Here is a 12,248-nt window from a genome sequence, read left to right on the forward strand (position 1 = left end):
AGGTTTGTTCTAGAGTCCTTCAAAAGAGAACGTATAAATCGAGACCCCGTGTCACAGTAGGTGCTGACAAGAAAAAAGATTGCTTAATGACCCGAGAGCCATGCAAGCATTGGCCGTAATCTACAGCATTCCACCGATAATAGGTTGCCTCTCGAAGGTTTATGTATCCCGAATAATTGTTTCAATTGTAAGGTTAAACTATTCATGAAAAGGAGTTTTGCAGAGATATATAGACCATATCTATTGAATTAAATAATGGTTATTTGTTTGTTTCTTTAACGTGCCTTTGAAAATCTTTCACTCAAATTGAGATGCCAAGACTTGCCGTTGGAAGGCTGCAAATTTAGATCTGTACTTGGTAACAACGGCCTTTCAGAAATGAAGAGTTACAGATCGGTAGGGCTGGTTGGATTGGTAAGACCCTCTGCCATACAGTTACAGAGTAAGGAGTTGAGGGTCCAAACATGTGGAGACAGGTCCTTCATATAATCGACCTGTAAATTGAGGTCTGTTGTAGTAGGTACTAGCACGAAAAAAATCCCTGTCGGTTTAATGGTCATGAGGGTCGAGTATAATTATGTTAACAACCATTCACCTTCATAATGTGGCGTCTCCATATACGAGTAAAAAAATTCTCGAAAGGGGCCTTAGACAACAAACAAAATTATGATATATAAAGTGAAACTAATGAAATACACCAATGATACAAATGCTTGTCATATTCTTGAACAAAACTGTATAATTTTTACATTCTTTCAAATCACAACCGCAACAGATTGTCCGCAGGTTTGTAGTCAGTCATCATTCATTAAAGGAAAATTAAAAATGTACAATAAAATAATTTATTTAAACAGAAATTTGTTGTAAAGCCTTTTCTCAAGCAGGGAATCCTATCCTCATTGTTGCAATACATGTATGATAAGCTTTTGGCTTCTTTATAAGAACTCTCTGCCTACAGGAACAACTGGTCCGTTTTCCGCGTCGACCTTGTTGTTGATAACTTTCTGTTTACACGGTTCCTGCAGTTAATAATGACATTATTTAACATCAGTTAATAATAACAACATACAGTTACAGTTAATAATGACATTATTTAGCTTCAGGTAATAATAACAACATACAGTAACAGTTAATAATGACATTATTTAACATCAGTTAATAATAACAACATACAGTTACAGTTAATAATGACGTCATTTAGCTTCAGTTTATGATGACATCATTTGGCTTTGTTTTTAAGTACGTAATAATGCATTTATGAATGCGTCAGTCTGCTAAAATATCTCTTGTAACTGACAAATTAAAATAAGTACAGTGTAAATATCTTTCAAATTCATATTATTGTTAAAAATCAAATGCTTTCATGTAAATAACAGATAGAAGTATTGTACATCATAAAGACAAATCTTAATATTTTGAAAAGTGCGGTGTTTTTTATTTTTACAGAAATGGCTATTAAAAGATGTTTTACTTGAAGTGATTTACGAGAATATTGCAATATTTAAATGATAAAGGCAAATCTCCTGAAAATTCTGAAAAACTCCATCTCTTAGTCAATTTTACCTGCACTGTTTGCAGACACGTATGCTGAATACGCCATAGATCACAGGATTGACGACAGAATTCAAAGGCAAAAGACCCTCGATGAATATTCCAACTGGTTGCCATCCTGGTGTGTTTGGAAGTTGACCATATACAGCAAGTAAGTTGTAAAGCATATAGGGTGCCCAACAACACACAAATGCTGGAAAGAGACCAGAGTTAAGAAAAAAAATAAGGTTAATCAATTTAAATCAAATGAATAAAAGAGAGCATTCAGGTCAACTGAATTATTATTCAAAAAGCCTTTCATACTGACCTTACTGCAAATGTAAATTGATTGGAATTTAAAGAATCATTAACTAGTAATTTATTTTAAGAGTGTTTTTATGAGAGCTTGGTAAAAGGTTGAATATCTGTTTCTTCAAATCCTAGAAATGTTAAGAAGAGACGTAAAATAAAAAAAAGTCAATCAAATCTTAGGTATTTAGTTACAGAACACATAAAGACATACTTGGAAGGAAATAAAAATAGAATCATTACCCATTGCAATGATAAATGTCATTCGAATGGTCTTCATTTTGGCTCTGGATATTGACGAGTTTGAATCATCATGCTCTGATCCAGAGGATGTGCTACTTTGTCTTGAGGACAGCAGTCTTGAATTTTTTCTGCTTCCAGAGGGATTATCTTTCATCTGAATACCTTGATTTCAAATGTTAACTATCGGTTTATTACTAGTAACACATCATAGAAATTAGTAGAATTCGTATTCGTTTTCAATTTCAACTAGATGAAATGATTGCTTTCAATCTGCAAAATTATTACAAAAGTAGAAATGCAAACAGAATTCAGAAAGCAGAAGATGAAAAATAAAAAAAAATCCTTAGGTAGTTTAAAAGTACCTTCATTTCTAGCTGAGACCCTCCATATTATGACGGCTATCGTAGAGTAACACCCGACGATGATGATTGTGGGGATAACAAACAAGAAGACGAAGATGACGGTGAAATAGATCTATAAAGATAAACATGTTTATTTATCCTCTCATAAATGTTTTATTTTATATTTTTCTTTTATTACATTTAATATGGTTGTACATATTCCTCCTCTTACTAGTTTTAAAATCTAAGAGAAACAAAGAGAAAAAATATTTTTAAAATAAACGCCAACGGAGCAAGCAACATTCTTTGATGCAGTTCACTTTGGAATTGGGTAACTAGAGAACTGAAAACTACACTGTGAAATATGAATGCAGCAAAAACGAGTCTTTTCTTAATGAAAATGTATCTCAAAACTAAAAAGTAAACAGACTACGCAGGTGTTTGTCGGATAATATACTTTACGCTGCTGAGTATATTAAGAGATATATCATTGTCTTTATTTTACATATTCCGCACAAATTTATTTCATTTTAAAGTTTTGTGTGAGTTATTGGTGTTTATAAGAAAGACTTGAAATGCCTAACCTAAAGCTGTATATTAAAAAAAACGAATAGAAACAAATGAAAATAAAGGGAACCTTCAATTCAGAAAGATCCAGAATTAGATCACAGGCCTTATATTCCTCTACGAATTCAAAAACAATGGGTCCTGTCACAGAGACGATGACGGCTGCCACCCAACAAAAGAGGCATATTATTGTAGGATTTCTTCCTGAAATCAATTAAAATCTCCCTAGAACAGAGTAATATCATAATTAATTTTATTTAAAAATAGAATAACAATTGCATTGAGAATGCAGGGTTATTTTTATATTTTAACTGCTCTTTATACCGTATAGACTGCAAAAGTAAATTTCTGAAGTTTAATAATTTTATAAGTATTAAATTGAGTGAATTTTATTATCAAAGAAAATGTGCTTAAATGGATACTTTTAATTGAAAATTGATGGAAAATCCAATGTATTCAAACCATTTCAATGCTGAAATTTGATTGAAACAAAATTGTCTATGAGATTGTAACACAGTCCTTACATATTTATTTATTTTTTAAACAAAAATCTGAAATAAATCAGATGGTTGCCTGTGCAAAACAAACTGTATTAACAAGTAAGTAGTAGAATATTGAATACTAAGCTTATCTAGTTGGTTGATACTCTACAGAACGAATTGCTTCTACTTACCGAAATTTCCCGATGCATGATCAAGTTTTAAATTTCAATGATAGTACTTTCATCCAGTTACTAGACTTTCAAAGTACCAAAAGATAAAGATTCAGTCAGTGTTCTCAGTACTTACCTCTAGTAGCTACAGGTGAAAAGAACAAAGTATCTACCTCTACTTGCAAGGGTGCCCAAAGGTCTGACCAGGATGTGTAGGCGATCAATACTCAGGGCTATCATAATCATGTTGGATCCATAAATTCCAATGTTCTACAATGTAGAAAAATTATGGTGTTCATGGTCATCAAAATCATAGGCGTCGGAGGCATATAGAATGTGGATGGGCTGATTGAAAGGGCGGGGGCTAAACCAACAAAAAAAAAGCATAAAACCCGATTTTCAATGCCTATATTATGTCTGTTTCTTGGCAAATAGAGTGGAACCTTTCTACACCACTCCAACCCCGGTTCCGATGCCTATGCAAAAATTATTTTAAGGCTAAGTTTTAGCTCTCCAAAGCTGAACTGTCAAATGAGCTTTTCAGATCACCGATGTCCACCGTCCCTCCATCTACGGTAGCTGTCCGTCGGTCTTTAAACAATTCACATTTTACACTTTGTTCTCAAGAACCACTTGGCCATATTTATACAAAAGTAGTTACAAAGTATCCTTCGGCAAAGGTTAGTTTAAATAATTGTTAAAATAAAAACCAACCCTTCCAAGGCAAGATAATCAAGTTGAGATCAAATTAGATTGGGGAATTAAAAATAATCTTTCAAGAAACAGTGAGCCCATCGTCGGTAACCCACCGGTGATTCACGTCGATTCTCTCTATCATCACTTGAGGAAGCTTGCGGACTCAAAACCCGTGGTTTGCGACGATGCAATGAGCCAGAAATAGTTATAATGAAACGTTTGGGGCAGTGTGGATTCTTAATTGATCAAATCATGGCCCCCGGAAGGGGTGGGGTATGATTTGGGCATAACTGGAAATCATTTTTTACAACGAAATATGATAAGAATTATTTTTTAAAATCTCAAGAACACCTAGATCAGGAATAGTGAAACTTATAAGGAGTCTTCCTGAGTAGTGTAGATTCTAAATTGTTTTAATTCTCTGTAGGGAATCAAAGAATTACATGGGATGTGGAGGACTTATGAAGAACTGCAGAGTCAAAGTGACTCAGGTGAGCACTGTAGCCCAAAGGTCGTCTGTTTGAAATATATCTCATCATAAGGAAGTTTTCATTAATTAGATGGAAGTTTACATACGATCTATTTCGGAAATTTTCAAATAATTTGTATCCATTTATGATTTTACTGTTCGTAATGCTCAAATTCAGTGAACTTTGATCTTACCGATAGAAACTCTTGTAATTTACACAGTGTGTTCCCACCATAAAATGCTCCATCATTAACATGTATAACAATTCGTGGAATCACATAAAATACTCCACAGAGCAAATCTGAAACCAGGAGAACAGTTTTGTTATTATTTTTTTTTTTTTGGTTTGTCTGTTTTTGTCCTAATTTTAAGAGGACATAAAATTTTTGTCCAATAAAACTTTTTATGACAGTGCAAAATATCCAGATGAAAAAAACTACAGTTTCTTATTATACTAAAATTTTTTAGGTACAGCTCGAATGCTTTAGTTGCTTTCTAATTTTTTTTTTGCATGACGATTGAGTGTTTTAATAATTAGTATAAGGGTAAGTTTATCAATGTGTGTTGCCTAAGTTGAATAGACATAAGTTTAACACTCTAATCAATTAAGCGTTAAAAACACTCGTAGGATGCTTTTCAGACTGCATAACTGCTTTATATCTTTTCACACTATTATCAAATATACCTGCCACAGCCAAGTTTTTGATGAAGAAATGCATCCTTGACTTCTGACCCTCAACGATGATAACCGTGAGAACAGTGATATTGCCGACCAGGATTATAACCAATAGAAACACCTCGAAGGTTATCTGTTCCATCTAAATAAAAGGGTGTAGTGACATTACACAAAAATATATAATATATCAGAGAAAGAAAGAGAGAGTATGTTGATTTGGCTTTTTATTTTAAACTTCGACAGAGAGAGCGTATGTGTGTGACTTTAAAAATATTTTAGGCTTTTGATATATCCTTGATATACATGAATGTCTAATATTAACTGAAAGACAATTTGATATCAATGCTACACAAACTGTTACCATAATGGATCAAAGTTTTACATAGGAATATATAGGGAAACCTTTTAAAATTTCTTTTCAAGTCAAATCCATGCTTAACAAAAATGTCACAAAAACAATTTTTTTGAAAAATCAGGTGAGCGATGTGGCCCCTGGGCCTCTTGTTTTAAAATTTGAGAGAGAGAGAGAAACAGATATATCACACCAGACAATTCATCAATGCTTTTTAAATTCGCGGAAAATGAAAATATTAGTGATATACAATAAACAATGCTTTTATTCTGGGTGATCTATTGTCGGAAGGAAAAAGTGAGACATGTTTTTGAAAACCCGCGGTTACCGGTAGGATGCGATATCCTCTACAAAATTGGATGCATCTATAAGTGTCAAATTACTAGAACAATGTCAAAATGTTACTGAAAAAAAAATGAAAATTACAACGCAAAATTATTTAAAGTAAACACAGAATCATGACTATTTTCGTTCATTTCACTTTGTTGTGCATCAGAAATACCATATATTTCGGAATCATTTCATTTTTGTTGATTTCAATAAATCTTATTTCATTTCAAGATTTGTTAATTCAATATATTGCTACTTGAATTGAACTCATTAACCTCTGGCAATACAAATAACGCGCGCAATAATCAGCAATAAACTTGGTGTACATGTTTCAAATTACAGTTGTTAAATTTAAAAACCACGGTATATCAAATCAATTGATTGTCAGCTGCTTATACTGGGAAATATTCAATATCAATAACAATAACATATTCTCAGATACAAAAAAAAAATGTAAAAAAAAACTTACTTTATAGGGATTTTGGCGGGAAATTGAATTACCCGCATTCGAATTATTGTCATCATTCATGTAATCCTCCATTGCAATAATATTTTTAATGATTCTTTAAAAGGCGCTATATATCATGTCATGAAGCGAATTTACTAAGCACGCTTCGTTCAAGAACACGTGACTTTAATTTGATCACTTTAAGCTATGGAGATCTATTCTTGCCATTATGTGACTGCTTCATGAGCTTACGACCCTCATGGGCATTCCATACAGTTATTGAAGGTAACAATATAGTTGAAACATTAAGTGTTACGATTACATTTCATTACATCATTCGAGAAAACGATATGTAAATTTAATATTCCTCAATTTTTTTTCCAGTGTGTATTTGATCATTTATTTAAACATTAAAATGCTTTCTATTGTTGTTAGTACTGGAAATAATGTGGCAGCTGTTGCAGAATAAATAAACGATCCGCGACCACGGGTTAAGTAATTTTTTTCTGCAATAGGTGCGACATTGATTTCCGTACAAAAAAATAAAGGGAGACATTTAAATGTTTATATTTACATCTATATGAATAAGAAAACATTCAAAGTAAAATTAAATATGTTAAATATATAACATACATTATATATTATTATATTATATATGTGTATTTCAATGTATGCAAAATAAATGGCACAACAATTGTTCAAGAAATATATGCATGTGGGTTGCACATGTGTCGTTTATGGACTGATTAACAGTAATGAGACTAATCACAAAATAGAACATTTCCGACTTCCATTCCATTTCATTCAATCCTATATTAAATGAAATATATGGAGATAACAAACAGTATCAAAAGATCAAAAGTCCATAAAACAATACAAAATAGGAGCAGAGCAAACACGGACCTCCAAAACATCAGCGGTGGAATCAGGTGCCATGGACGAGTCAGCTGACCTGTCGACCGGTCACATCTGCCATGTGCTCCTTGTCATGATCGGGAAATAGCGAAAAAATCCGACGTCAATCCAGTGTAAAAATATTACAAGTTACCATTGTTAATTGACAATACGTCGTCGATATATTTAAATGTCGAGTTGAAGGCCACAGCAAGCAAATGTTTTCTTCTTTTCATATATTAGATTTTGGGGAAATTCTTCTTCATAGGAATACAAAATATCAGGTCCGCTAATAACGGGCCGCAATTGGTAGCCATGGGAATTCCAATTGATTGTTGGAAGACCTGGTCTCCGAAAACCACATAGATATTATCAGTCAGAAACTCAAGCATCTTCTTGATGTCAACTTCAGAATACATGTGTGTATAATCAGAATGTTTTTTTTAACAAAATTAATTTTGCAAATGACCAATGACAAGGTAAGAAAATTTACAAGTTGCATTTATATTGAAAAAGCAGCTGTCAATGATATAAAAAATCCTTGACTTTAATTTAACGTTTGGAATGGTTGTGTCAAACGTTGAAAAGTCGTAAGTTTTTAAGCTGTTGATTTTAGTAAAACCTTGTGATTGCAAATTGTCCAAAAACTCCTTGGAATTATGAAGTATCCACAATTATTGATTTACACCACTTTATGAATATATTGTTGCATTGTAATGATGTATTTTGAAAAATCTCTGGTATTTCATGCTGTTTTTTTTTCTACAAATATCAAATCCTGATTTAAGAATATCTTGAAAAAGTATCATGAGAAATGGTGGTATAGAAATATAAAAAGGTCACAATCAAACAGATTTTATTTTCTTGTTGTCACTATATATTTTCATCTCAAAATATTCAACAAATATAGATTTTAAATGGATTATAAGAAAAAATATTTAAGAAATTAATAAAATCACAATCGGTTGCAAATTCTGTTTTCACCTTTAAGAAACAAATTGATTTTCGAAATGATAAATCAAATTCAATAAAAAAAAAAAAGGTTTCTTTAACGATTTAAATTAATAGATTTATCATGTGCAATGTAACATGTCCTTTTAAACCAATGTGTCAATAACAACTACAGAAATCAAATTATGTAGATATTTTTTGATTTCAATCTTTCAAAAGCTTAGGATTTAGGTTTCAAAATTTGTGAATTTGAATTTTATCACAAATAAACAATTTTTCATTTTATTTTTAAACAAAATCCCTCCGCTTTACAGAAAGCGATGCTTTAAAATGTTTACTGATGTAATTTCACCCGGAGATCCTGTTACATAATTATAATAGTCTTACCAAATTTTGTCTGCGGTTTTTCACGATCATAGTTTGAACGGTTTTAATCGTGCTTCACACTTTTGATACTCATAAATTAAAGATGTGCTTAAATGTACTTCAAGCAAATGGACATACAAAAATTAGAATTCCATCGCAAACATGGAAGTGTTTCATGTAGATCTACACATTATGAGTATCAAATTGTTTGAAATTTCTTTAAGCCTGTTCAAGCCATCGTTGATAAGTCCTGTGGTCAAAATGTGGTTGAATAATGATCTGTTACGTTCTTGGTGACGTAATTCAATTATACATCAGTAGAAAAGTCAAGAAAGAAAATATTTATAATAAACAAAATACGCATTGTGGTTATTGGAGGAAACATACTTCACAATTCTTTCATTATATAGAATCCTGTCAGTGTTGTCTTTCTTTCTTCCTTTTTCATAAACAGTTTTGTTCTCGTGATTCTGAAGTTACAAGATGACCTCTGTTGTTTTGAAGGAAAATGAAAACACTCGATCGTTCTCATTTATCTGATGTAGAACGACAAAAAATATTTTAATATTTTGTTGAACTAAAACAAATCATTGTTTATGTTTTGAATGACTGATCAAAACAGCTAGTAAATGTTTATCGTTTGAGATATCTATTTCCACTCTTCATAAAGAAAAAGAAAACCATTAAATATGTGGTTATACAAAACATTATAAATATTCTATTCAACATATAACAACTGTCCATCATTTTGTAAGGTGTACACTTATTACAATATTGTTTAGAATGATTGCATGACTGCGTTAATGTACCAAAGATGTTATGAACTTGCTCTGTTTAATACCGGTGTATCCAATTTCTGTTTTGTATTTCAACAAATTCAGAAAAAAAATATGGAGAATTGATTGTATGTTGTTTAACGTCCCACTCGAGAATTTTTCACCGTATGCCGATGAAGGGCTTTAAATTTAGAACTATACTCGGCACTCAGAATCATTGAGCAGTTGAGGGTTCTTTATCGTGCCAACGCCTACCGCGACACGGTACTAAATTTAAAGCCCTTAAAGACCCAATTTTTTACCGCACGGTTACCTGAGGAGGGGAGTGGTCTAGGTAACAGTGGTGTTATTTACCTGGAGACCCCCAATACTCAAGATGTCAAAAATCTATATACACGTAGCAATACACCGGAAGTCTGTCTGGTAATCAAGGTCAACATTACTTACGTGTTTCGTGTCCAATTTTTGATCAAAGTACGTGAAATAATCTAGATATTTCACTATAAAATTTATTTGTTAACTAAACGTTTTGTAGAAGAAAATATAAAGAAATATTTTTTTAAATTCTAACTTTAAAAAATGTGAAATTAAAGAAAAGATCACACGTAAAAACTGAAAAGCAATCATATGATCTATATTTTCCTCTTAAATAAGTGTAAATAATGAAATAAAAAATATGAAACAAAAAAAACACGTATTCCATTTATCTTTCGTTTGAACATTGACCGCAATCGGAATATTTTTTTTTTGTTCTGGCCAACTATGGTGTCCAAAATATATGAATTCATAATTTCCGTGTGTTCGTGTGTTTATAAATTTTTTATGGTTTTTCAAGATTTCTCTGTATCGAACGTCTTTTGCTATTTTCACCTTTTCATAACGAAAAGAGACAGACATTAAAGGAAATTGGAACAATAACATCAAATCTCGAAACTCGCGTACTCGAGCAATAATTCTTACATTTCTTTACAACACGGTGTAGATTGATAATCCATATAATTAGACAAAGATAAAACATGTGATAAAGAAATCTTTTGTAATTCGTGCTGATTGTATTTGTGCTAAATATATTTTCTTTTTTTATAAAAGTCCATTTTCTTTTACATTTGGCACACGGTGACGTCTTTATATGAGTGAAAAAAATATAAGCATTGTGCTTATTATGTTATGCAACGATGTTTCCTCTATGATTGTATTTTTAGCATGCACTATTTTTATACTCTGTGAAAAATTACAAAATGTTTTCAATGCCCAGAAAGAAACAAAAAACGCTTTTCAACTTGAATGTTCTCTTTTTATTAAAACACATGTCCATAACATTTTTATCCAATTTCTGATTAATTTTAGAATACATTTTTGAGTATGGCCCTTCGTATACTGAAATAAGGCAGACCCTATGATTTCATGGACTTGTTTCTTCTTTCTGAAAGTTTTTTTTTGGCATGGAAAATGAAACAAGTCAAGGGGCGAAAGATCTGGCGAAAATTGTTGATGTGACAAAACATCTGTTTATCCCCAATACTCTATTACTTGTTATGGCGTTTGGGTTTGGACGCTGTCATAAAGAAATTTGGTGTATCGGATTCCTGATTTTGGTTTCATCCTTTCATAAACCTTACGATTTTTTTTTTGGGGGGGGGGCAAAAATTTGCTTCCTAGACTTCTCCAAAAACTGAATCGCCTCGCCGAATAAGAATTTGAACGAGACCACTAATGTAAATTGCATGGAAAACTGTTTTTATTCCTTTGCAATTCTTCGCCCTTCTCAGACCTTGGCTATATTTGTCAAGTGCATTTTATTGTAAATTTATTTTGAGGATTTAAAGCATTGGATTCAAGTTTCATTATCTGTTTGAATTTCAGACAAACGTGGATAACTACAATTTTTGATTTTTAAAATAATTTTTTAGTTATTCTTACACGCTGTCATTTTCACTCATTTTTCAAAACATAAGGTGACCATTGACCACTAAGTTTTTTTTTACTGTCGAATCTTTCATTAAAACAGTGTAAACTACCCCAAAAATGATGCCTATCAATTTTGCTTTGTGTCTTTAAGTCAATCAAACATCATCAGTGATAATTTGTTGAATTTTGGCAAACAGCACATTGGTTGTTGTTAGTCCTTGTCGCCAAGGACGGTACTCATTCTTGATGCCCATTATATCATTTTTGTTCATTACAATCCATCTGCTTATGTATCTATAAAACAGACATTGGTTGCTGTAAATTTCACATATTTCAGTGAATATTTCTTTGGGATTCTAAACAAGTATTACAGGAGCCTAAATGAAACGTTTAGTTTCACTCGTGTTTACTTATTCTATTCTTTCCTATCCATTTTTAATGCAGTGTCTCGAATAGTCCTTGTTTTCCAGCTTCAAACAATGAAACTATGTGATAAAAAGTAATCTCATAAACTGTAATCAATTCATTTAAGATCCAATCATGAGATAAAGTCAAGCGTAGTGTCATATGATTTCTATGTTGTATGTCATAGAGCTCAGGACATTATTTAATGAACATCCCTCGTACATGTAGCTGATGGTAACATAATAAAATATTAAATGCAAGACAGAGAATTTTTACTCTTCAAAGTAACTTCTGATATTGAAGGTGAAGGATATGGAGATAACGAACAGTATTTA

At 32.0% G+C, this 12,248-nt stretch overlaps 1 protein-coding gene across 1 annotated transcript; it reads right to left on the minus strand.

Moving 5' to 3' along the window:
- Nucleotides 1-698: 698 nt before the first annotated feature.
- LOC134231647 (cardioacceleratory peptide receptor-like) lies at nt 699-6,802 on the minus strand. Its single transcript, XM_062713632.1, has 9 exons — nt 6,635-6,802; nt 5,493-5,625; nt 5,002-5,108; nt 3,816-3,912; nt 3,061-3,194; nt 2,445-2,556; nt 2,083-2,244; nt 1,564-1,744; nt 699-1,019 (listed from the first exon to the last, which is right to left on the minus strand). The coding sequence occupies exons 1-9, from the start codon at nt 6,704-6,706 to the stop codon at nt 953-955; spliced, it is 1,065 nt and encodes a 354-aa protein (XP_062569616.1). The 5' UTR covers nt 6,707-6,802; the 3' UTR covers nt 699-952.
- Between the last annotated feature and the right edge of the window lie 5,446 nt (nt 6,803-12,248).

This window comes from Saccostrea cucullata, unplaced genomic scaffold, assembly GCF_032062105.1.
Source record: "Saccostrea cucullata isolate Sc308-1 unplaced genomic scaffold, CSIRO_AGI_Scuc_v1 ctg89, whole genome shotgun sequence".
Taxonomy (NCBI): domain Eukaryota; kingdom Metazoa; phylum Mollusca; class Bivalvia; order Ostreida; family Ostreidae; genus Saccostrea; species Saccostrea cuccullata.